Source organism: Macaca thibetana, chromosome 2, assembly GCF_024542745.1.
Source record: "Macaca thibetana thibetana isolate TM-01 chromosome 2, ASM2454274v1, whole genome shotgun sequence".
Lineage (NCBI taxonomy): Eukaryota > Metazoa > Chordata > Mammalia > Primates > Cercopithecidae > Macaca > Macaca thibetana.
Window position 1 is genome coordinate 99,682,586 of NC_065579.1, and position 23,886 is coordinate 99,706,471.

The window sequence follows — 23,886 nt, forward strand, 5'->3', positions numbered from 1 at the left end:
CAGGATTGCTGGATGAGGGAAGCTATTGACAGAGACAGTTGTCCAAGAGAGGAGACCTGAGCAAAGGGATTTAGGAAGCAACTCCAGGGCTTGAAGGAGTTACAGGTGCTGTGCTCCCTGAGCCCCAGGGCCCTGGATTTTGATGACTCCTAATTTAACCGCTCTTGGAAAGTCTGAGCCTGAATCTGCAACTCTGTGGCTGAGGTGGATTAGAGTTCTAGAAAGAAATCCTGTGGATTCTCACAGCTGATGCATCTTTTGAGACAGTGTTTCTTTTGGTGTTTTTCCCCTTTCCCCCAAGTCTTTCACTAGAGGGAGAAATTGCCTTTGTGTTTTGCTTTTTTTGTTTTTGTTTTGTTTTGTCTTTCATTCGATGCCTGGGTTTTATTATGATGTGCAAACCTCTTAGGAACACACCTTCCTCATTGTATTTTGTGACCTAGAACCTGAGAGATGCCAGGCCATGTGGGAAATGTCGATAAGAAAATACAGTCCTATTTGTTCTTGCAATCTGCAGTACCAAGTGTTCACTTCTTCCAAATCCTCTGAGGTTTGCCAGGGACAAGAGACAGAGGTGGAGGGATATGGGGTGCTCTTTTTCTACTTTTTTTTCATATATTTCATACAGTTTTAGTTGTGTGTGGGTTGTCTGGAGTGGGGAGATGCCTCTTGAATGAACTGTCTACATTCCTAAGCAGTACTTGGTCCTTTCTACCTGTTTTTTAAGTGGAACCCTTCCAGAACCTGTGTACACTGTGGGTAGAAATGTAAATTGCTATAGCCATTATGGAAAACAGTATGGAGGTTCCTCAGAAAATGAAAAATAGAACTACGATATGATCCAGCAATCCCACCTCTGGGAGTATATCCAAAGGAATTGAAATCAGTGTGTCGGAGGGATATCTGTACACCCATGTTAACTGCAGTACTATTCACAGTAGCCAAGATGTGGAATCAACCTAAGTGTCCATCAACGGATGAATGAATTAGGAAAATGTGGAGTATATACACAATGGAATAGTATTCAGCTTCAAAAAACAATAAAATTCTGTCATTTGGGAATGACAGGGATGAATCTAGAAGACATTATGCTAAATGAAATAATCCAGGCACAGAAAGGCAAATACCATGTGATCTCACTTATATGTGGAATCCTAAAAAACGGTGAATTCATAGAAGTAGAGAGTAGAATGATAGTTACCAGAGGCTGGAGGGGTAGGGGTGGAGCAAGGGAATGGGAAGTCCTGTCAGGAGTACAAAGTTTCCACTAGACACAGGAATATGTTTTGAGATCTGCACAGGAGGGTGACTCTAGTCGGTCACGTTTTGAGATCTGCACAGGAGGGTGACTCTAGTCAGTCATAATGTTTTGTGTATTTCAAGATAACTGAAAGAGTAAATTTATCACCACAAAAAATGTTTTATTAGCTTAATTATTCTACATTGTGTACATATATCAAAATATCACACTGTATTCCATAAATACAATTATGATTTTTCAATTAATAATTTTTTAAAAAGAAATAATTAAGACTGGGTATGGTGACTCACGCCTGTAATCCCAGCACTTTGGGAGACCAAGGCAGGCAGATCACCTGAGGTCAGGAGTTCGAGACCAGCCTGGCCAACAAGGTGAAACCTTGTCTTCACTAAAAATACAAAAATTAGCCGGGGGTGGTGGTGGGCACCTAGAGTCCCCGCTACTTGGAAGGCTGAGGCAGGAGAATCGCTTGAACCCAGGAGGTGGAGGTTGCAGTGAGCCGAGATTGTGCCACTGTACTTCTGCCTGGGTGACAGAGTGAAACCCTGTCTCAAGAAAAAGAAGAAATAATTAAGTGGTGCCCTTCTCTCCAACCCCCTAACACAGGCAGGAATAATGGATAAGGAAATGGACCTTTGGTTTATTAAAGTTTTTAGGTCTAAGGGACTTGTGTCCCATATTTTGTCTCTATGCACTTACTAAGTTAAGGCTTTTGGGAACCCTATCTTAGAAGGGAAACAAATGCATGTCTTTCCCACCCAACTCTGGACTTCACATAGTTAAATTTTTCAATGGGGTACTGCTTCTAGTTGTAAAATTACAGCCCACAAATTACAACCCACAGATGGGTTAGCCTCCCCTCACCCCTACTTTTTATGTAACTTTTAGACATATCTCTGGATCAGTCAGGGTCCCAGCAAGAAAGAGAGAGCACACCTGAAAGGAGTCATTGAAGAAAATTTGATAAAGGACTATTTGTGTGGAGTTCAGGGAAACTCAGAAGAGATGGCGATGCATTTGACCCTGGCAGCAGAAGGATGCCTTTGCCACCTCTAGGCTGCAGGGGCAACGTTAGGGAGCAGTTCGTGGAACATGGGAGAGCAGTAGCTGTAGCAGCAGGGGAGACCTGCCCAACAGAGGTGATGACCTTCAGTAGAGGCACGTGACCGCTGCCAGCGCGTGGCCAGGAAGCAGCCAGTGTGCCTGTCGTTGATCGAACCCAGCCGGAAGGCAAGAGTCCAAGGGAATGCAGGTCGCAGAGGTCAACTTCTTGGGCCACAGAACAGAGCAGGAAGAGCGTCTGGAGGGGCAAATGGGTAATAGTGAACACAATCTCTTATTAGAATTGCTTATTAAAATTTTTACAGCCAGGCATGGTGGCTCATGCCTGTAATCCCAACAGTTTGGGAGGCCAAGGTGGGTGGATCACCTAAGGTCAGGAGTTCGAGACCAGCCTGACCAACACGGTGAAATCCCATCTCTCCTAAAAATACAAAATTAGCTGGACTTGGTGGCACATGCCTGTAATCCCAGCTACTCAAGAGGCTGAGGCAGGAAAATCGCTTGAACCCAGGAGGTGGAGGTTACAGTGAGCCAAGATCGCAACCATTGCACTCCAACCTGGGCAATAAGAGCAAAACTCTGTCTCAAAGAAAAAAAAATTACAAAAAAAATGTATATGAAGTCAGGATATTTTAAGTCCCCAACACATCTCTCTGTACTCATTCCCTTCTTTGTACCAAGTGGTACCTGAATGTCATAAAGGTGTGAATGTAGATGACAGAGGTACTTATTTTAAATGAAGATAAACACTAACTAGAACTCTATGGAGAGAATGAATCTTCATAATAGTTAAGACTACATGTTTTATGTGTTCTATCAGCTGAATGAATCCATGGAGACAGAGCTCAGAAGAGCTACCATTGTGGGGGCAGGTATTGATTGGTAGAAGGCACAACAGAGTTTTCTAGGGTGCTGGAAATGTACTTTATCTTGAAATGAGTGATGGTTACATGAGTATATAACTGTAAAAATTTATCAAGTTGTACACTGAAGATTTATTTCCCTAAAATAATCCTATTCTGTTTAAATTTTATTTATTTATTTATTTATTTATTTATTTATTTATTTATTTATTGTTTGAGACAGAATCTCGCTCTGTCGCCCAGGCTGGAGTGCAGTGGCTGGATCTCAGCTCACTGCAAGCTCCGCCTCCCAGGTTTACGCCATTCTTCTGTCTCAGCCTCCCGAGTAGCTGGGACTACAGGCGCCCGCCACCTCGCCCGGCTAGTTTTTTGTATTTTTTAGTAGAGACGGGGTTTCACTGTGTTAGCCAGGATGGTCTCGATCTCCTGACCTCGTGATCCGCCCGTCTCGGCCTCCCAAAGTGCTGGGATTACAGGCTTGAGCCACTGCGCCCGGCCTTAAATTTTAAATAGGTACCATTTTTTCTTCTTTTATTCTGCTTGCTAAGATTTTCCATCCTGAAAGTTCATCCTTTCATATTAAAATACCAAAGTTGAGTTAGACGCATCCTTAAAGTCTTCTTTCCCAAGCCTGTTCTAATAAGATGGAAGCACAGAGGAAATCAGTGTGTTCTTTGTACAACTTGCACGTGGTTTCTTTACCAAGCAGTACTCCACGGAGCAGAGCCATTGCGTTTGCAGGCCTTCTCCCATGTAAGAAACCTCAGGATGGTCTCATTAAATGAGTACTCACCTACGCGGTGCCTCACGCCTGTAATCTCAGCACTTTGGGAGGCCAAGACAGGGAGGCCAGGGAGGCCTGGCCAACATAGTGAAACCCCATCTCTACTAAAAATACAAAAATTAGCCAGGTGTGATGGTAGGCACCTGTAATCCCAGCTACTCGGGAGGCTGAGGCAGGAGAATCACTTGAACCTAGGAGGCAGAGGTTGCAATGAGCTGAGATCATCACTGCACTCTAGCCCAGGTGACAGTATGACACTCTGTATCCAAAAAAAAAAAGTACTCACCAGATTGTGCCATTTTGTTTCATGAATTATACAGGCCCTGGTTAACTGGGACCCAGTGGATCAAACAGTGCTCGCCAATGAGCAGGTGGACGAACATGGCTGTTCATGGCGTTCTGGAGCAAAGGTGGAACAGAAGTACCTCAGACAGTGGTTTATTAAGACAACTGCTTATGCAAAGGTGAGTGTCAGCCTGGAGGCTCCCCACTAATGCCTTACATGCTGGCAGGCAACACCAAAGGCTTCTGGGTAGGAGAGAGCCTCACTGTTGGGGGTGAGCTCTAGGAGGGGCTCAGAGCCATGGGTGTACAGACAGGAAGCAACTGAGCCTCATCACTCACTTTGCTGGTGATGGGCTGGTATCTTCAATTGTAAGTCAAGTATAGCACCTAGAGGTCATTGTAGGCCATTGTTTGCTGACCTTTCAACTCACTGCCATAGAGGTCAAAAATCATCCATAATTGTATCAGTGATAAAGCTTCAAAAAAGAGAGGTGGCCCCTAAAAAAAGAGAAAAAAGTGTCTTCAACTGTGTAGTTCTGATGAGACCTCCAGAAAGATAGAATGGAATCTCAGATAAGTAAATGGACCTTTGGTTTATTAACTTTGGTGCATGTCTTTCCCACCCAACTCTAGACTTCACATTCTTAAATTTTTCAATGGAGGTCCAGAAGAGATTATCTAAAAGAAGTGAAGAGATGGCTGGCCTCCATCAGGGAAGGCCAAGTGAAAATAAACTAAGGCAGGTGCTAAAGCTTGATAAACTGGTTCCTGGGCCTTAGTTTTCTCATCAATACAATGAGCAGGTTGGACCAAGCAGTCTTTAAGGTGCCTTCTAGCTCTTTCCATGTTCAGAGATTCAAGTCAAAACCAAGCATTGAAAGTAGGGACTTGCTTATTAAATCACCAAGAGCCTGGGCAAAAAATCGGTTCTGTACGTGTTGGGACCACTCTGTGCAATGTGCTCTTTGAGCTTACCATGTTTCAAGGTGCTGGAGTTGAGGGGTCACTCCCTGAAACTCCAGAGAGAAATGATTAAAGGAAATTAGGGACATTCACATGGCAATTTGGTGACCTTTGTATTCTTATGCATGCATGAGACCGGATGTAAGTAGGGTCTGAAAAGGTAAGGGCATCATGAAGGACTACTTGTGGTATGTCATGTTGTTCTTCCCCTGTGGTAGTCACCATAAGAAGGATAGTTGTCACCTTTCATGGTGGACTGTGAGTTGCTTTATGGGTATTGACTGAAATGGCCTCTGGGTTAGATCCAATACTGTCGTTCTTATATACAAAGAAAGCACAAGGTTCTCAATAACCCGTGGTCACTACAAAACTCTGTGAATTAGAATTGTAGGACAACAACTCAAAATACCAGTGCCATACAGAAATATGACTTCTAGTTTCCTCATGCAAAAGACATGTCTTAAATGAGGCTGTTTTTCCATTTTCATTTATTCTGAATGCAGCAGAGAATAGCATATGGATTTGGAGAAGTGCTCATTAGAACTTGCTAACATGGTGCCTTGTTCCTTTTAAGCACAGCAATATTGGAGACTGAATGTGAAGAACAAAGCTGAGGATGTTGCATTCTCTATCACCCCAAGCAGTGGGAACCCCCATCTGCTGACAGTTGGGGTCCACTACATTACTGGGAGGGATGCTTGGTTACCTCTTGGACCTGTCAGATGATTCTGTTATAGGCATTGTTGGAGAGGCCACCTAATTAGCTCTTTTGTTTTGACCTCTGCCTCTAGTTGGAAATGTAATAACCTAACTGAGGAGCATTATTCTTTAAATTGTCAGCTGTGAATTTTCAACTGTTCAGTGGAAATGGTTAGTTACCATGGTGACTCGCCTGTTTTTTGCTGAACTCCTGTGCAGATGTATTGAAAAAACTGTCTTTGAGGTCAGCACTTGGTTTGCTCTGAAAATCTGGAGAAGAGGGAGAGCAAGACTCCATGAAGCCTAACAGAGATCAATGCTATGGGGCTGAGAACAGAACAGAGACACAGACATGAGGGGGCTGTGCAGTACTGGAAAACATTGGCATTATGAGTATATAGTATATATACTGTGTACAGCTAAGGGTATATAGTAGAGACCCCCAAAAAAGGCCATGCATTAGAGTAGGGATGACACCCTAAGACTTATGACAAAATCAAAATAGACTCATTTTAATAAAAAATAAAATAAGCCTGAGTGTTTCAAAAGGAACTTCCAGAACAAAACTCCACATCTTTAAAGGGAGACAGTGTAATCCAGACTCCCAAGGTTGTATCTGCAATGTACAACATACAATTAAAGTTACTACACTTGTAAAGAAGCGGGAAATTATGGCCTAAAATCAAGGGGGGGAAAAGGCATTCCAATAGAAATAGACCCTGAGATGACCCAGATGTTGGAATTAGTAAATAAAACCAAAGACATTTATCATATAAATTGTCTGGGACTTAAAGGAAAACATGGTCATAATGAATGAACAGATGGGGAATCTCAGGTGACAGTAGAAACTTAAAAAAAAAAAAAATGAACCAGTTGGAAATCTAGAATATGAAAGTTTAATATCTGAAATGAAAAATCCACTCTTTGGGCTACAGAGGGATAAGTAAGGGTTATGAAGACATAAAACTTCAGGGAAGCTCCCCCCTCAGAAAGGCTCAAGATAGGGCTGGAGAGATGTTTAGGGGCTAGATCAGGCAAGGTCTTTAGGTCTTGAGGAATTTGCACTTTAACCATGGGGACCATAGGAAACCACTAAAGGATTCTAAGGAAGGGAATGGCATGGTCAGATTTATGTTTTTATAAGATCACTGTGGAAGGAAGGGCAAGTGTGGGTGCAGAGAGACCAGTTAGAAGGCTATTGCAGTGGTCCAGGCATGCAAAATTTAGACATGGGTGAGAATAGTAGAGATAAGTAAGTAGGTAGAAAAATACTCAGGTGGCAAAATCCATAGAGCTTGGTAATATATTGGAAGACAGTATGTAGGAGATGGTAACATTGAGGAAACCCTGGCTTGAATAGCACATGAATGGTTAAGCTGCTTACTGGGATAGGGAGTCCCGGAAGAGACATAGTCCTGACCCTTTTAAGTTTGAAATGGCCAGGAGATATTTGAGTAGATATAGGAAATAATAGGGAAATTATTATTTGGATTATTTGGAAAATTATTTGGGAAATTAGGTCCAAAACTTCAAAGATTGAGTGAGGTAGGACATCTGTTTTAAAACCTGGTATGATAAAAATCGTCTTGAGTTAGTGAAGAAGTCCTCCTGTATAGATAAGGATGAGATGTTGAATCAGTTAGTAATGCTTTCAGCTGCAAGCAACTGGAAACCTGAGATACAGTGGCTTAAACAAATGGGAAATTACTGTACCCACGTAACAGTCTGCCAAGACTTAACTGGGATAGGATTCTGAGTTGTCATCTCAGTAGTTCTCTTGGCCCTGTCTTCCTGTCACCTTATGGAGAGATGGTTGCTGCAGCTCCAGACATTGCGTCTCCATTTAAGACAGAAAGAAAAGGGCTGGGCACAGTGGCTCATGCCTGTAATCTCAGCACTTTGGGAGGCTGAAGTGGGAGGATCACTTGAGCCTAGGAGTTCAAGACCAGCTTAGGCAATATCGAGACCCCCATTTCTACAAAAAAAAAGAAAAAGAAAGAAAAGAAGCAGAAAGAGCAGTGCCAAAAACTGTTCCTTTTATCTGGAAAACAAAAACTTTCTCAAAAATCCCCAGTAGAATTCCACTGATGTCCTGTTAGCCCCAGGTGTGTTTTGGCCACCCCCAGCCTCAAGGGAGACTAGGAAAGCAGGCTTGGGCTTTTTAGCTTCTGTAGTTGAGCTGGAGGGGGGAAGAGGATGGGCAGTGGGTGCTGGGATAGGCAGTGAGCTGTGCCCGCACAGTTATCTTTAGAGCTTTGTATTTGCATCTCGTTTTGCAGCTCTGCGGGCTGCCTCTGTGATGTATGGCTGTGGTCTTCTTGGGAGCATGGCTGTGAAGGAGCCCTCCTTTCATTCACTTAACTTCCTAATTTTAAAGACAATGCCTGATGTGAAAATTACAGAGAACCCAGTAATATAAAGATGCTTTATTCAGGCTGTTCTGTGTTATATTTGATTTTTCTCCTCTTACCCCCCACCCAGTCTTCCTAGGATTGTTTGCTTTGTGAAACATTAAAAGTGATTTCAGCCACTCATTCTGTGAAAAAGAAAACTTGCAGTAGGAGTATCTGAAGAACATGAATTAGTCTTGGCAGAGCTGTGTGGGCGGTGTCTTGTGGGCAGCACTGCTGAGGTGAGAGCAAGGGGAGGAGGATGGATTGGAGCCTTATATACAGCAAGCAAAAGGGATTCAGAGTCTGATGGAATGCCTCAGTTCCTGACCGCAGAGTGACAATTGGAAGGAGAGGCAAATAGAGAGAAGGTCTCACATTTGAACTTCTCTATTAGAGTTGTGATTTTGATATCTCCTGCTGACTCTGCTGGCCCCTCTTGGCTGCAGTGCAGGCTCTCAGCCCCTGGGCATCATGCATGCGCCCCTCGTTGGTGTTAAATGGACATAACCATGCCCTCATGGTGCTTAGTCAACCCCCACACCAAATTGGTGGTTATGTTTTCCCGGTTTTCAGGAGTTATATGGCAACTGCTGTAATACGAACAAAGTCTGCATTTGCCTCTCATTTCCTACCTGATTATCTCAGATCAGGGCTCAGGCCTTTCTTTGTACCATCTTACTGAACCCTCACTTTAATCTTTTGAGGGTAGGTACTCCTCTTATCTTCATTTTACTGATGAGCAGACTGAGGCTTATACTAGTAATAAGTAACAGCATGGGGATTCAAATCTGAGCGGCTGAGCTGTTAAACCAGCAGTCTCTCCTCCTTCTCCGTGGTCTGAATTCATTCATTTTTTTTCCTGAGATGTTATTGAGTGCCTGGCCAGACCCTAGGCGGGGTGCTAAGAATACAGACAGAGCAGCTGAGGTCTCTGCTCTTAAGGAGCTTAGACTCTAGTGCCACAGACAGTGGTGGACATGAGCCGTCACATCCCCTGCAGGAGAGTGCAGGAGAAGGAGGAGCCCCAGATCTACCCAGCAGTCCAAGGAGGCATCACTGAGGAAGTGGTGAAAGATGGGAAGCACAGAAGGTCTGCAAGGGAGCATCTTATTGCCCTGTAGATGTGCAGGAAACCTTCTTCTTCATCGAGTATTTCTAACTGGGATGAATTTCTGCTGGTGAGAAGCAGATGGGCAACAGTGAGCCATTATGAAATCAGTGGGCACTGGAGGCAATAAGCGCCCATTTCCCTGCCCTCTTTGTTCCTGTCCTCCTGATTTTACCTGTGAACTTGTGAGTAAAGCAGAAGTACCTTTACCAGAACACACTGGTCTTGTTTTACCCTGCAGAGCATGCAAACACGGGGCTGGAGGAGAGAGGAGGTAAGGGGAGAGAAGGGAAGTTTGTGCCAGGAGTTCTTCAGGGAGGTGGCGGAGGACGTTAGAGCGAAGAGACAGCCTCACAGAAGCAGTGAGGCAGGGTCCAGCCTCCAAGAGTCACCTGAACTGTGGAATAAAGACTGTTAGGGGACCTTTGTTCCAACTCTAAGGCACTGGGATGCTTGTGGAAGCATTTGGCTGCCCCCTGGAAATTGGGCCTCTTGCCTGGCTTTCTGCTCCTAACTTCAGATCCTGTCTCAGCCCCAGAACAGAGGCTGGGTCACAGGTAGCACCAGGAAGTGCCTCTCCAGTCACATCGCCCCCTTAATCCCCTTCACCCCTGTCACCCCTGTGTTGCTCTGGAAGCTTTGCAAAGGAATTGTTAGCGAAGTTTGGTAACTTGACCCTACTCTGCCCTCTGACCTCAAGAAAGCGTCTCCTCCTGTTTGTGCTTCAAAGTACTTCCTCCTCCTGTGTGTGCATACTGTGCCTTCTAAGGGGGTGGGATGGGGGTGGGGGGCACAAATTAGATGTTGGTAGAAGAGGCAAAATGACAGAACTGAGAGGAGCAAGTGAGAAATGTTTAGCAAACTGTCAGCTTCTCTGCAGGGCTCTGAGGACCAGGCCAGGGCTGGGATTTGGTGATGATGATGATGCTTGGGTTTATCCACGACATGGGCTTTCTCTTAAAAGCTCTATGGCTTCGAAGGTCTTACTGCATTTATCCCCACCATGCCCCTCTGTGGTCAGACAGGGCTGAGGGTGGTCTTATCCCTCCTCACTTTAAAAAAGATCAGATACTGTGGGGTAGGAGGCCAGAGCCCATGCCGGCTCTTGACCCCTGTTCTCAGACCAGTGCTCAGCCACACCCTCAGAGCCCCCAGCCTCCCTGTCAGGATTCTCCCCCACGCCATGGCTGTCTCTTCTCTTGGCTACGGTAGATTCTGCTCCCAGTCCCAGGGATCTGGTTTTGACTCCCTGTCTCACAAAGCTAATTAATTGTTAAATTCTGCTCCTTCTTACATAATATCTCCTGCTTCTGTTTTCTGTTTTCCCTGCCTCTCCAGCATCTTTTCTCTCCTAAGCTATTCTAAGTTGAACTCTCTTCTATCCTCCATCCTTTGCTCTCAGCCCTTCTCAGCATGATTGCTGGCCAGAGTGGCCAGTGCCACAGGGACCAGGTGGAAGTTGTTACTGGGAGAGCCAGCCCCTCAGAAGTCCTTCTAGGGATGGGACTGGGCAGGGGTGGGAATGACACAAAGGCCACAGAAAAGTAGACAACTTGAGGTTGGCTTTTCCCTGGCACTTCCCAGGTAAGTGAAAAGCTGCCTGAATAGAGGGAGTAAAATCTTTAATAACAGCTTGGGGCCTAGGTGAGATGCTGGGAGGAGGCAAGTAGCTGGCTCTCAGCAGGCCGGAGAGGGAACTTCCTCCAGGAAAGGTCCGCCAGGGGTTGGTACAGGACTGGGCCCTCGCTCTGGGATTCTGAAACCAATGGTGTTTCTAAATGGTACAGAGACAGTACAGGCCGTCAGGTTTCCCTCCTTGAATGCAGGGCCTTCCTGCTGACCTCCCAAGTGTCCCCACCGAGTGCCTAGTCACATCTGTTTTAGTCTCTTATTAGGTCAATTCTCTACCATCATCTCATTTCCCTTAGCCCTGACTCCTTGCCCACACTCCACTGTCCCTCCCTGTCAGTGAAATAAAGACAGCTATGCTTGGCACACGTACTCCGGAGTGTATGAGAATAAAAGAAAACTTCTGCAGGAAGCGCGGTGTCTGGGTCAGCAACCTGCTCTGCAAAGAGAAAGGTTTTCATGTTTTGTTTCTAAGATGGAATGACTGCAAAGGAAAAATGGAAGAAATAATTTAATAGTATACTTCTTATGGTATATGGACAATGAAATATATTGTAAATTTGCTCAGGAAACAATAAAGATAGAAAAGCATTGTGTGTTCGTTTTGAACCCTGAGTAGCCTTTTTGAGCTCCTGTTTTTTGGGTGTACAGGTCTTCTTGAGGTGTCAGCCTGGACTCCATGGGAAGAGATGTATTTAGCCTCGTGTTGAGGGGTCTCAGGGATCGCTGCAGAGGCCTGGTGAGTGTCACCAATGAACCTCTTTAGCTTAGAGAGTTATTTGAACTTCAAAGCTAGAAGAAACTTGAGAGAGCATTTCATTCAGGGTCACTTTTAAATCCCTGCCCTGATCTGAAAAACGTAAAAGCAAATAAACAAAAAACCCCTCATGCCTGCTTTTACTGCTGCTTGAAATTGCAAAATCAATATGATGTCTGAAAACAAATTAAAATAAATGAATAAGGTGTTGCTTTATTTTGAGCGGCCCACATCATGTCCTCCTCACTCCTTCCCAGGGGGCTGATTGCCATCCTGAAATGTGTGTCCCATTCTTGAAAATTGCTGACCCAGCCCACATCTTGTTTTATAATCGAGGTACCAAGACCAGGGAAGGGCCAGAACCCAACTTGGGTCTCCTCAGTCCCAGTCCTGCATTCTTTTTTATTATTATTATTCGAGACCGAATCTCACTCTGTCCCCCAGGCTGGAGTGCAGCGGTACAGTCTCGGCTTACTGCAACCTCCCCCTCCCAGATTCAAGTGATTCTCCTTCTTCAGCCTCCTGAGTAGCTGGGATTACAGGCAGCTGCCACCATGCCTGGCTAATTTTTGTATTTTTAGTAGAGACAGGGTTTCCCCTGCATTCTTTACCCCTGCTCTTGGGGACAATTCCCAAGCAACCGAGTATTTCTGAGAATCATGTGCAGACAATAGCCAGTTAACGTGTGTTGCAGGAAGGCAGGGCATTTGCAATAGGAAATGCAATAAGTACAGAGAGGGCACAAATGGCCAGGTAATGGAAAGTGTGGTGATTAGAGGTTTTCTGGTTTGTTCTTGATGGAATTGACTCATTGTCCTCTCCGTCTTGCTTTTGTCATTATTTACTCCAATGCTCTGTCCTTACCCTGGGTTCTTCTGAGCCCAGCTGCACAGAGACCAGTAAAGACCGATCCAGCTGCTGCTATGAAGGAAGCAAATAGTCATTAACACATACATACAGGTCAATACTGTGTTTTTCAAAATAACCATTCTCTTATGCAGAGAGACGCTTTTCCACAGCACCTTTCCACTTCTCTGTATATTTGCTTACTGTTCCCGGATGGCTAGCTCTAAGTGTCAGATTTGCTCAAAATAGAGACTTAGTAGAACTGTGATAAGTTGAAAACTCAGGTAAAATGCATCTGTAGTTTTAAAAGAGTATATTAACAAGATGCTTTTAACTATATAAAAACATATATACAAACGTACTAGATTTTATCAATCCTGACATGATTAGTTTTAAATTGAATGCTCCATTAAGAAAGAAAAATGCTATCAATATATTGTAAGATACCATTGATTGTAAGACATGTCCCAATGTCAGAGTTTTTGGGAAAATGTATATCTTAGAATGAATAGAAGGTACGATATAAGTAGGATGGAAGGATATAGAACAAAATATTAATAGTCATCTCCCTGGGTATTTTGACCAATTGTGGGTAATTGTTAATTTTCTTCTTCTCTTCCAAAATTTCCATAAAAACGTTATTGCTAGACAAGGTGGCTCATGCCTGTAATCCCAACAGTCCTTTGGGAGGCCAAGGCAGGTAGATTGCTTGAGACCAGGAGTTCAAGACCAGCCTAGGCAACTGATGAAACCTCATCTCTACAAAATATACAAAAATTAACTGCGTGTGCTGGTGTTCACCTATAGTATGCGCCTATAGTCCCAGCTACTCAGGAGGCTGAGGTGAGAGGATCACTTGAACCCCAGGAGGTGGAGGCTGCAGTGAGCCGAGATCACCCACTTCAGCCTGGGTGACAGAGTGAGACCCTGTCTCAAAAAAAAAAAAAAAAAAGATTATCATTTTGATAATTATAAAAGAAAACAGCATGATATCAGGGCTATATCATAATTTATTTACACATCTTCTTTAGACCTGAGTGTCTTAGAAAGGGATGGTCTTATGGTCTTACAAATATTCAGTCTATATTTGCAAGGCTTCCAACTTGAAGGCAAGTGAGTAGAATGTCCCCTGGGATGGCTGTTACCATTTTGTTTTTCATGATTAGACCAATAAGAGCTTTCAGACTTGCCGTCAAGACTCCTCTTTCCTGGAATGAGACCACCTTTTCAGGCAAGGATAGTCTAATGCCACAGATTAGACTGAGAACAACTTTCAAGTTGTAGCTGTTTGACTACTCCCTCCCTCTCCTGTGGGAGCCTCTCCCTTATCTTGTAGACACAGGGGCAGGGAGGTGGCATACGTGGCTCTGCGAATCAGAAGCAGTCTCATCTGACAGGTGGCTCTGTCATTAGGAGAGTTTAGCCTTCATCATCTGCATTCTTAGGACTGTGGTGGTGACATTTCAGAACCTGTAGTTCCCTTCTCTCCAAAGTTAGTGGAATTAGAATTGTTCTGCTGCTGAAAAGGTGGGTCAGAGCGGGGAAGAAAAGATGGATCAGTGTAACCTGAGTGGATATATGGATAAGAAGAGATTAGTCAAATTGGCTGCCGCCATACTTCCTGGTTCCTGTTACTGCATCCTTTTCCACAGAGCATGTACATGGGGCTGTGTAATGCAGTCCCCAGGGCATTCCCTGATGGGCATACCTAGAAAGCACATCCTTCTTTTCTAGCACCAGTGACACCATTTACATGTATACGAGTCCTTTTATTGGAAGCTATTCTATAGCACTTGGTTTGTCCCTCACTTTCCCATAGCTCTGGGCTGTGCACTTCTATGTGTGGCTGCGTGGTACCTCTTTTCCTCTTGCCCTGAAATCCCACAAAACCACACTTTTTTGGCAAGTCATATATCATTAGCAGGATGCCTTGCTCGGAATGGATTATTTCCCTGCTGGGTTAACAGCACTTTCATTGGAATTGAGACTCTCGTGTAGTACAATGGTATTTGCAAATAAATGTTTTGCATTGTGATGCTACAACAAATGGATTTTGCTTGGAATACATATCACATTCCAATGAGAGGTTGACGCAGGGCTATCATAGGGAGGCTTTATTATATTTATGTATTTGTCATGTCTTCTCTAAAGTCAAACAAGGTAGTCATCATGCCAAATGGGTTTTTTTGGGTTTTGTTTTTTGTTTTTTTGAGATAGAGTCTTACTGTCGCCCAGGCTGGAGTACGGTGGCGCTATCTTGGCTCACTGCAACCTCTGCTGTCTGGGTTCAAGCAATGCTTCTGTCTCAGCCTCCTGAGCAGCTGGGATTACAGGCGCCCGCCACCACGCCCAGCTAATTTTTGTATTTTTATTAGAGACGGTGTTTTACCATGTTGGTCAGGCTGGTCTCGAACTCCTGACCTCGTGATCCGCCTGCCTTGGCCTCCCAAAGTGCTGGGATTACAGGCATGAGCTCCCGCACCCGGCCGGGTTTTTTTAATATATAAATCGTCATGCCAGAGTCTAGTCAGGGGACTAGAGTGTGAGAGAAAGCTCATTCCTCCAGAATATTCTAGAGGAAATAGCTATATTTTTAAACATTTTGCTGCCTTCAGAATTGATTTTCCTTTTTTAGAACTTAAATATATATTGTGCCTTTAAAGTGATTGCATTGAAATGATTCCCCCCTTCCCCACCCCAAAAAAAGAATAAAGAAATTTTGGCAACAAGAATAAGTTTTAGAAAAATATTTATAAATCATAATTCAAAAATAATTGGAAATCAAATCACACTGATTTATAAGTATGCTAAGTGTCAAGCTTTTAAAAAGTGTACATTTTAATTAGATGTTGTCATTCAATCTTGTGTCTTCCATTCTGTCAAATCTGTGTCCAGCTCTTAAGGTTTTTGATTATCCACCCTCCCCTTAGTAGCTAATACATCCACTTGTTTTAAAGGGTCTGTACTTCTCAGTTTGCTTGCACTTTTTTTTTTTACCTGGGTCTTCTAAAATGTGTCATGTTTTCAACCCACTTTTTCTAGAAGTCTCATTTGTGGTCGTGTCGTATCTTGTTCTTAATGCTTCAGTTTAACTTTCTCTCTTGGAAAGTATGGATTTATTCCTAGCATTATTTCTGCTTCTTTGAAGAGAAAGTCATATTAGCCATGTTATGTTTAATCCTCTCTTTATCCCCAGCTTTTTAGTTTTAATCTTTCTCTCTCTTATTCCTGATTATATTTTGTATTACTAAAACCTTTTTGATTGGATGTTACTTCAGCCCATCTTTTATTGGTGCATGTTCTTAAACACTGGCTCATCTTGACTCATGAATGCCTAGTTCTATTTCAATTTGTTCAAACATCTTCGTTCAGATGGTGTACCCTAGAGTGACAGTGGCAGTCTTTTCAGACACATCCTAGCACAAACGGATTTAAGGCCCCTTTGCAAACCACATTACTTCTATATAGGCCAAATAGCAACCACAAGGAAACTTTATAATCAGAAGATCTGAATAATTCATTACCTTGGATCTGCTGCTGACCGACTGAGTTTAGGGAAATCACATGACCTCTCAACCCCATTTTTAAAATTTATTAAATGAGAGGTGTTAAGTAAGTTAATGATTTCCAAAGTGTTTCAAAGCCTTGGGAGTCGATAGCGAGGAATTGAGGAATTAGAGGAGAGAAAGGGCATTTCATTCAACTCTCACATATTGGGTTCCCTCAGATTTGATTTGAAAAGGGTTTCATAGCACTTTTAAAGAGAATCTAAAAATCTGCTATTTTCCCAGGTTTTTGGATTCTGTGAGCCAGTGGGATTTCTATAAATTAAGATTGGCCGGTATAGGGAAGAGGTACACATACCAGTCCTGTCTGCCAGATGTAAAGACATGAAATGAAGTGAATACCATCTACTATCACTGTGATTACAACACTTAAAAAAAAAAAAAAAAAAGGAGGGGGGAAGGATATAAACTCAACAAAAACCCCAAACAAACAAAAATAGCTCTTTAAACAGCTGTAGCACTGTAACTACTCATATCATTCTTATTCTGGGGGAGCCCTGGTCTGGGCCAGCCCAGGGGTGAAGGAGAGGTTATCAGCAGTATTGGACAAGGTACTTTCTGAAGCCCTGTTAATCAGAAAACAGTCCGGAATCATGTGTTCATTATACAGTGGGGACTTAAAAGAGCTTGCAGAGTTATTCGAGATGTTGATTTCATTTAGTTAATTTTAAAAATTTCTTTTGGTTTTTAAAAATATTCATAGATTTGGTTAGGTTTTAAGCAGGCATTGTTCCAGAATTAGCATATGAAAGCATTCACATTTCATCCTATTTGAATCTGTCATCCTCAGCAAGATCTGAATATTTTAAGCTAGGTACCTCCCAGCCTTGACGATTAAATCTAGAAGAAAAAGCACAATGAGAGGGCTAATACACTAGTGGCTCAGTAATGCTGGTAAAGGAATGGATGTAAAGTGCTATCAGAATTGGACCCAGTCAGGGAGATAGAGCCAATTTTCAGACCATGTAATGTGGATTTGATATGATGGAAAGACATCAGATCCCATTAGACCACATATGGGTTTGCTTGGAAGTTAAATGGAGCCTCATCGGTCTTTGGAGAGGAAAAGCTATTGGTCATTTTCAAAGTTTATAATATACTTGCATGCTTGTTGACTTTTAAGACCCCCTAAATTGTCTAAAAATTGAAAAGCATTCTAGAGTACTTAATTTTATCAGAAGATTGTTTATTAACATGTTGTATTAGTATATAATTAACATATTCAAGATCTACTTTTGCTATAGTGACTTCGAGGCATTACTATATTAGCTAATATAGATATATATGTGTCAGGATATTGAAATTTTTATAATCCATTGATGTTAGTTAGGAAACGTGGTTGCAAACAACATAAAGTTACTCTGGTTAACTTAAGCCAAAGAGGAATTGATTAGAAGAGAATCAGTTTACTCACAGTTGAATGAGAAAGCCGGAGATCCAAGCTCGGGCAGAAATTAGGGGAGAACAAGGGCACAGCCACAATCTTTTCCCAAAATGGTCTGGTTAAGCGATTGCTGCCATTGGTACCAGCATCTCCAGCCTCTGAATCTGGTGTGGCATTTAAGCCAGTTGATCCTGTGCCTCTGGGTCACCCCACAGTGTTCTGAAACTGCGCTGAGCCTGTGACTGGTTATACTCCTAAGTGTCAGTGGGGAAGGGAGTGGGATGTGGTAGCAAGTTTGTCCCCTTTCAAGCTGAGTAATAAACCAAGAGACCTGAGTACAGTGGTCTCAGGCCTGGCTCCAATTAGCTAAGTGATATGGGGCAGATTGCTCTCTGGGCCTGTGTGTCCTCATCTATAAAGAGAGGGGATTTTGATGACGTCAGCCTATGGCTCTATGTCCAGAGTCTTCCTTCTAGGAAGAAAATAAATATATAAATAAGATAATAGAAGCAGATGGATCTCTAATACATGCCTTTTAGTTAGAGTATGATAAGCTGAAACTGTCTGAAATACAGATATGGGAAAGCTGAATGTAAGTACTGTTGTTATAAAGTAGTAATTGCATAGCAGAGTATCAGACTGAATATGGACTTGGGAGTCAGCTACATCTTGCTTCAAGTGTTGCTTCCACAGCTCCATCCCATACTTATGGAGTGACTTAGGGGAAAGTTCTGAGACTTGTTTCCTCATCTGGGATGTGGACTTGACTTGTGCTGTTGATGTGAAGATTAAATGAGGCAACATACATAAAAGTGCCTGGTACTTACGAATTATTCTGCAAAGGTTACTACTTCCCTTCTCAGATGCCTGGGGATCTGCTTCTGTAGTACTGCTCTCTAATTCTCTCCCTTGAGTACAGGGAATTAAATGGTAATTTAATGAGCATTTGCCCAAGATAAGGCACAGTTCTAGGCTTTGGGCCAGGGCCTGTGTGGAATATAAAGAAAAATCAGAGTTTGCAGTTGAGCCATAGAGATCACAGGCCAACATTTCCCTATGCCATACTCTCTGAATTCAGATCAGGAGCACTGTGGGATTAAGGATTGCAGCCTACACAATACCAAACTTAGCAGTTATGTTTTTGTTGTTGTTGTTGCTTTACATTTTTATTATAAAATGAAATATGGGTGATCATATAAAACAAGTATATAGCCTATTGAATTATTTTAAAGCGATAGATTGCGTAGATAGATGACAAATATGGAAAATGCTTTGGGTGTGTGTGTTTTTTTTTTTTAAGACAGAGTCTCACTCTGTCGCCCAGGCTGGAGTACAGTGGTGTAATCTTGGCTCACTGCAACCTCTGCCTCCTGGGTTCAAGCAATTCTCTTGCCTCAGCCTCCCAAGTACTTGGGACTACAGGCAAGCACCACCACACCTGGCTAATTTTTGTATTTTTAGTAGAGACGGGGTTTCACCATGTTGGCCAGGTTGGTCTCGAACACCTGACCTCAGGTGATCTGCCCGCCTCAGCCTCCCAAAGTGCTGATATTACAGGCATGAGCCACCTCACCTGGCCTGTTGTTTTGTTTTGTTTTTTTATCATACATTGACATAAGAATCTTTGTGCTGTAGCAGAAAGAACACTGTTAGTAAATCTAGGTTCTAGTCCTGGCTCATCAATTCCTGTGAGCTTGCATGGGCCACATAACCTCTTCTGAAAATGAGCTACCATACCAGAGTGTGGGAAGAGATATATGAAAAGCACTTTATGAATTATAAAACACCAAACAAAGCATCATTATATTGCCTCTATTAACCGTCATGTAAAGGAATTTAAAATTGGGATCTTCACATTACAAATATGATTGGCTTTTAAATCCATCTGTTGAAGGAACACATCTCATTATCAAATAAGGGCTGGTATGTGCTTGAGGCCATAGAGAATAATTTATATAAAGACTTCCATTTTAAAGGAATTTAGGATTAAAAGTAGACAAGATGAAAATCAATTTTCTAATGGCAAATGTTTATACAAATTAATCTCATGTTTCCCTTATATATTTATAAAATTAGTATTTTTTAAATACAAAGATAAACTTTATAATGTCCTATGTATGATATTGTTTAGTTGTGGAACACTCATGAATGACTTAGAGTTTCAAAATTCATAAACTCGAACTTAATTTTTTTAGTTCCTAGACTATGGGAGAGAATGTACTAAACACGTTTGCCAAAGATGTGAATTATGACCTTTGTGAATTTTCTTCTTTCTATGAAACCTTGACTCACTTGGGACAGCAAAATCGGTCAAACCCATCTCACTGAACTGAGTCATAATGAATGCATCTGTTTCTAACCTTTCCTGGCTTCCCCTGACTTAGTGAACAAGGAGAGAGCTAAATCCTGAATCTCCTTTAGTGTCCCTGCTTTTCCTGCCTTAACAAGCTGCAAATCATTTGCTGCTTCTTAAATAAGCCTTGTGCCTCTACTTCTTTGTTCTCTTTTCTTTTGCACAGGCCATGCAGGACGCGTTGGCAGACCTTCCAGAATGGTATGGAATAAAAGGCATGCAAGCCCACTGGATCGGGGACTGTGTGGGCTGCCACCTGGACTTCACATTAAAGGTGATCAAGTGATAGCAGCTCCAGCAATTCATGCTTACAAATCTCCTCTACATTTGGGACTCATTGAGTAAACCAGCAACTTGGGACTCCCCAGCAGCACAGTCCAAACATGCACAATTTTAAATTTTCTAGTAGCCACATTTTTTAAAAGTGCAAAGAACAGGTGAAATGAATTTTAATAACCTATTTTATTTAACCCATTATAACCAAAATGATTCCATTTCACAATGGGCTCAATAAAAAATGATTTATTAAAGAAAGAGTTTACATTTTAGTACAGTCTTTGAAATCCGTATTCTACATTTATAATACATACTAGCCATATTTCAAGTGCTGTGATTCATAGCCACATATTGCTACTGGCTACCATATTGGACAGCACAGACACAGAGGGTCTTCAGGGGTCCATGAACTCCCTGAAATTTTATGTACAAAGTGTTCGTGTGGGCATTTTCCTGAGCAATGGGTCCATTACTCTCATTGTAGTCTCAAAGGGGATCATGTCACAAAGCAGATTAAAAGCCAAGGAAGCAGAAGCTAACTGTAGCACCATTTCAAAATTAGATGGACTTAGAGCTTAGGGATTGTGTTTGAAACTGCTGTGGAAACACTGCTGAAAGGTCACAATACAGGGCCCACCTGTTCTGGAAGGGGCCCCTAAAACTTCTCTCTTTGTCTCTAATGACAAGAGAGTTGTTCTATTGCTATTTTTTACCTGGGTGTTCTTTTTTTTATCCTTCTGATTTCTCTTTCTGTCATCAAGATTTTCTGCTCTGTTCATTTAGCGCCAAACCTGCCCTCACCTTTGTCCCAGTCAAAAACCTTTAGGAGGAGGAAGCAGCAGCTGAGACGACATTAGCTTTCCTTTCTAGACTCTTGCATGCTGACAGCCATACCTGGTGTCTGCAAGCACCTGCCGCTTGCCACTGAGCTCATAATTCCCTGTGCAGCCTCCTCACAAAAGTGATCCAACGTACTCCGACTGCAAACATGGAAAGCCTCCCATAAGGGAGTGTGTACTTTGGAAACATTTCAATAACAAATCCTGGACTGAGCTTTTCCTCTTACTGCTTTCCCAAGAAGGTGGCGAGAGTTCTGAAATTCAGTCCTGCCGTGACTTTTGTTTAAATGTGCAAGGCCATCTCTTTCAGGGCCTTTGCATTAGCCTGAGTCTGGTCCTCACGTCGAAGACCTTTGCTTCTTAACTAGCGTTTGGTGTGGGTCTCTGGGCCTGCCGGCTACTACGTGTGGAGTATCTTCTACACTTTCTTCTTTGCCCAACATTTTACTATGAACATGTTGTTATCTCCATCCCTAGACCCACCTGAAAATGAGATGGGGCAACATAGTGTCTCAGGAAGGAAGCGTCTCAGTCCTACAGGGTAGGCCACATCTATGCCTCTGTGCCCCAGTTCTGACTCCATAGGTGACACCTAATTGGCACTTAGGCCATGTGGTAGACTGTCTTTTAGCTCATCATTGGCACTCTGTCAATGTGTTTGAATAAATGAATGAAGGAAGTAGCACCTGTCCATTCTGTGTCCTCCATGTCTGTCATATTAATTGGCACTCAGTAGATGGCTAATGTTTGCCTCTTAGAAGGCATTTTAACCAGCTCTTGGGACTCATAGTCATGAACTCAGCTCAGGCCATCCTTTCTCTCTTCAAAACAGTAATAACCTTGGCACCTGTTTTTCTTGTTAGAAAAGTAGATGCCTATTTTTTTTTTTTTTTTTTTTTACTCTACCCTTATATCCTTGAAGAAAAATACAGCTTCTTTCTCAGAACACAAACAATATAACACTAATAGTTATTTTTGATTTGTGAACAAAGGAGCCAGAAAAGCCAGGAACGTGTCTTTCTGAGCATTCTTGAACCACCTTCAACTTGGGAATGCCTGCATGCCCGGTATGGGGCAAGTGGTAGGAGGTGTTTCTGAGAAAGGAACTATGATCCTCTTCTCAGCTTCTGCCAGGCACCATCTTAATCCCCACACCCCTGGCCCAGTGGTCAGAGCTGTGGTCACTGTTGGGGAATGAGGAGGGAAGGGGAAGGGGATACAGTTAGGGAGCAACACAGCCCAAAGGGAGGACTGAGAAATGACATCACTCTTCTTTCCTACCACCAGGTTCATGGTCAAGCCACAGGAGAAAAGCTGACTGCCTATACGGCCACCCCTGAAGCCATTTATGGCACCTCCCATGTGGCCATCTCGCCCAGCCACAGACTCCTACACGGGCACAGCTCTCTGAAGGAAGCCTTGAGGATGGCCCTTGTCCCTGGCAAAGGTGAGTTGGCAAGTTACGGCTCAGGTGGTAGGATTGCTACCTTACATTTGGATGGCTCCTCCCAGAGTTCAAGGTCCTTTCCTGTATATCATCTTGCATGGGTTGTTCTTTGCCTTAGCCTTACTTTTTGTTTTTATTTTGAAACATGAGGATAAAAAAGAGCTCTGAAAATCTTTTTATTACCCCTGGTTTCTCCATGAGTTACTAGTTTGTCTGTGTCTTGAGCTTCTGATTGAAAGCGCAGCTCTCTCCCTTTCAATATAATCTAAAGTTCTTTTCTCCTAGTTATAAATTAGGAAAAGATATAGGAATCTATTCTATTAGGAATAGAATCTTCTCCTAATTTATAATTTCACCATCAAATAAAGCTACACTGTCAGAGACCAGAGGGAAGCCAGTAAGAATGAGAGCAAACTTTTCCAACTTAATTTTATTGTTTTAAAGAATTCATGTGGTCATCTGAGCAGCGTCTTGCTCCATACAGATTTTTAACATACCTGCTTTATCAAGCTGACTTAGAACCGGCATATCAAGTTGTACTTGGTCCCTGAAGATTTGAAGATTCTGTGGTTGCAAGCAACAGAATCCATCTCTGACTAACCCAGAGGAAAGGGGAACACATTGGAAGGCTGTGGGGAAGACCGTTGCTAGAGGGACAGCTGAAGAGCCAGTCCGAAAGAAGACTGGGAGAGTGCAGCCCTGAGAGTTTGGGGAGCAGGAACTCACAGACAGTCCCCTGAATGCCACTGTCAGTAATTCTGCTCTAACCCCACCTTCAGTGCCTGAAGCACTTGGTTCAAGACTCCTCTCGCAGGGAAAAGTGTTTGACTGGTGTAACGGGGGCCCCCAGCCTCTTTCTTGGCAAAGGGAGGCCAGGCACCTTCCTTGGTAGACCACAAAGATTGTCCCCAGGGAGGGAGGGGGAGCTCTCCAAAACAAACTTGAGGGCTCTTACCAGAGAAAGGGATATGAAGCCTGGGTAGGTGAAAAGAAGTCCATTCTAAGGTAGAAATAAGTCTCTGAAGTACTTTAAATATTTCCACAAATATCTCATCCCTATTCTCTTTCATGAACTATAAACTTCAACCCAAAGTATACAATCTGAATTACTGGGGTCTGAAATAGCATTTGACTAAAAAAATGTTTTGGATGATGATATTAAGTTGCCATCTTTGAAATGACCGGAATGAAACTCTGCCTAATACTAGGCTGGAGAGATAGACAATGTCATCTCAATTTCTCTCTGCTTAAAATTTTAATTGTTTACTTAGACCATTAAAGCCGGATTCAAATCAGTGAGCACTTTCTAAAGAGCCTGCTGCGTGCACTCTTGGTGGGGCATAGATGAGACATTTCAGTCTTAACTGGATG

At 42.8% G+C, this 23,886-nt stretch overlaps 2 protein-coding genes across 3 annotated transcripts in view; one reads left to right on the forward strand and one right to left on the reverse strand.

Annotated features, from left to right (window-relative positions):
- Positions 1-23,886, reverse strand: part of KIAA1143 (KIAA1143 ortholog) — a 940,736-nt gene that overhangs the window by 718,181 nt on the left and 198,669 nt on the right. The window lies entirely within an intron of this gene.
- The window catches only part of LARS2 (leucyl-tRNA synthetase 2, mitochondrial), a 162,097-nt gene that overhangs the window by 66,581 nt on the left and 71,630 nt on the right, over positions 1-23,886 (forward strand). For both annotated transcript variants that reach the window (XM_050780506.1, XM_050780507.1), the window contains 3 exons: positions 4,291-4,434; positions 20,120-20,227; positions 22,356-22,515. In XM_050780506.1, the coding sequence (XP_050636463.1) occupies positions 4,291-4,434; positions 20,120-20,227; positions 22,356-22,515 (412 nt within the window). The remainder of the gene's footprint in view (positions 1-4,290; positions 4,435-20,119; positions 20,228-22,355; positions 22,516-23,886) is intronic.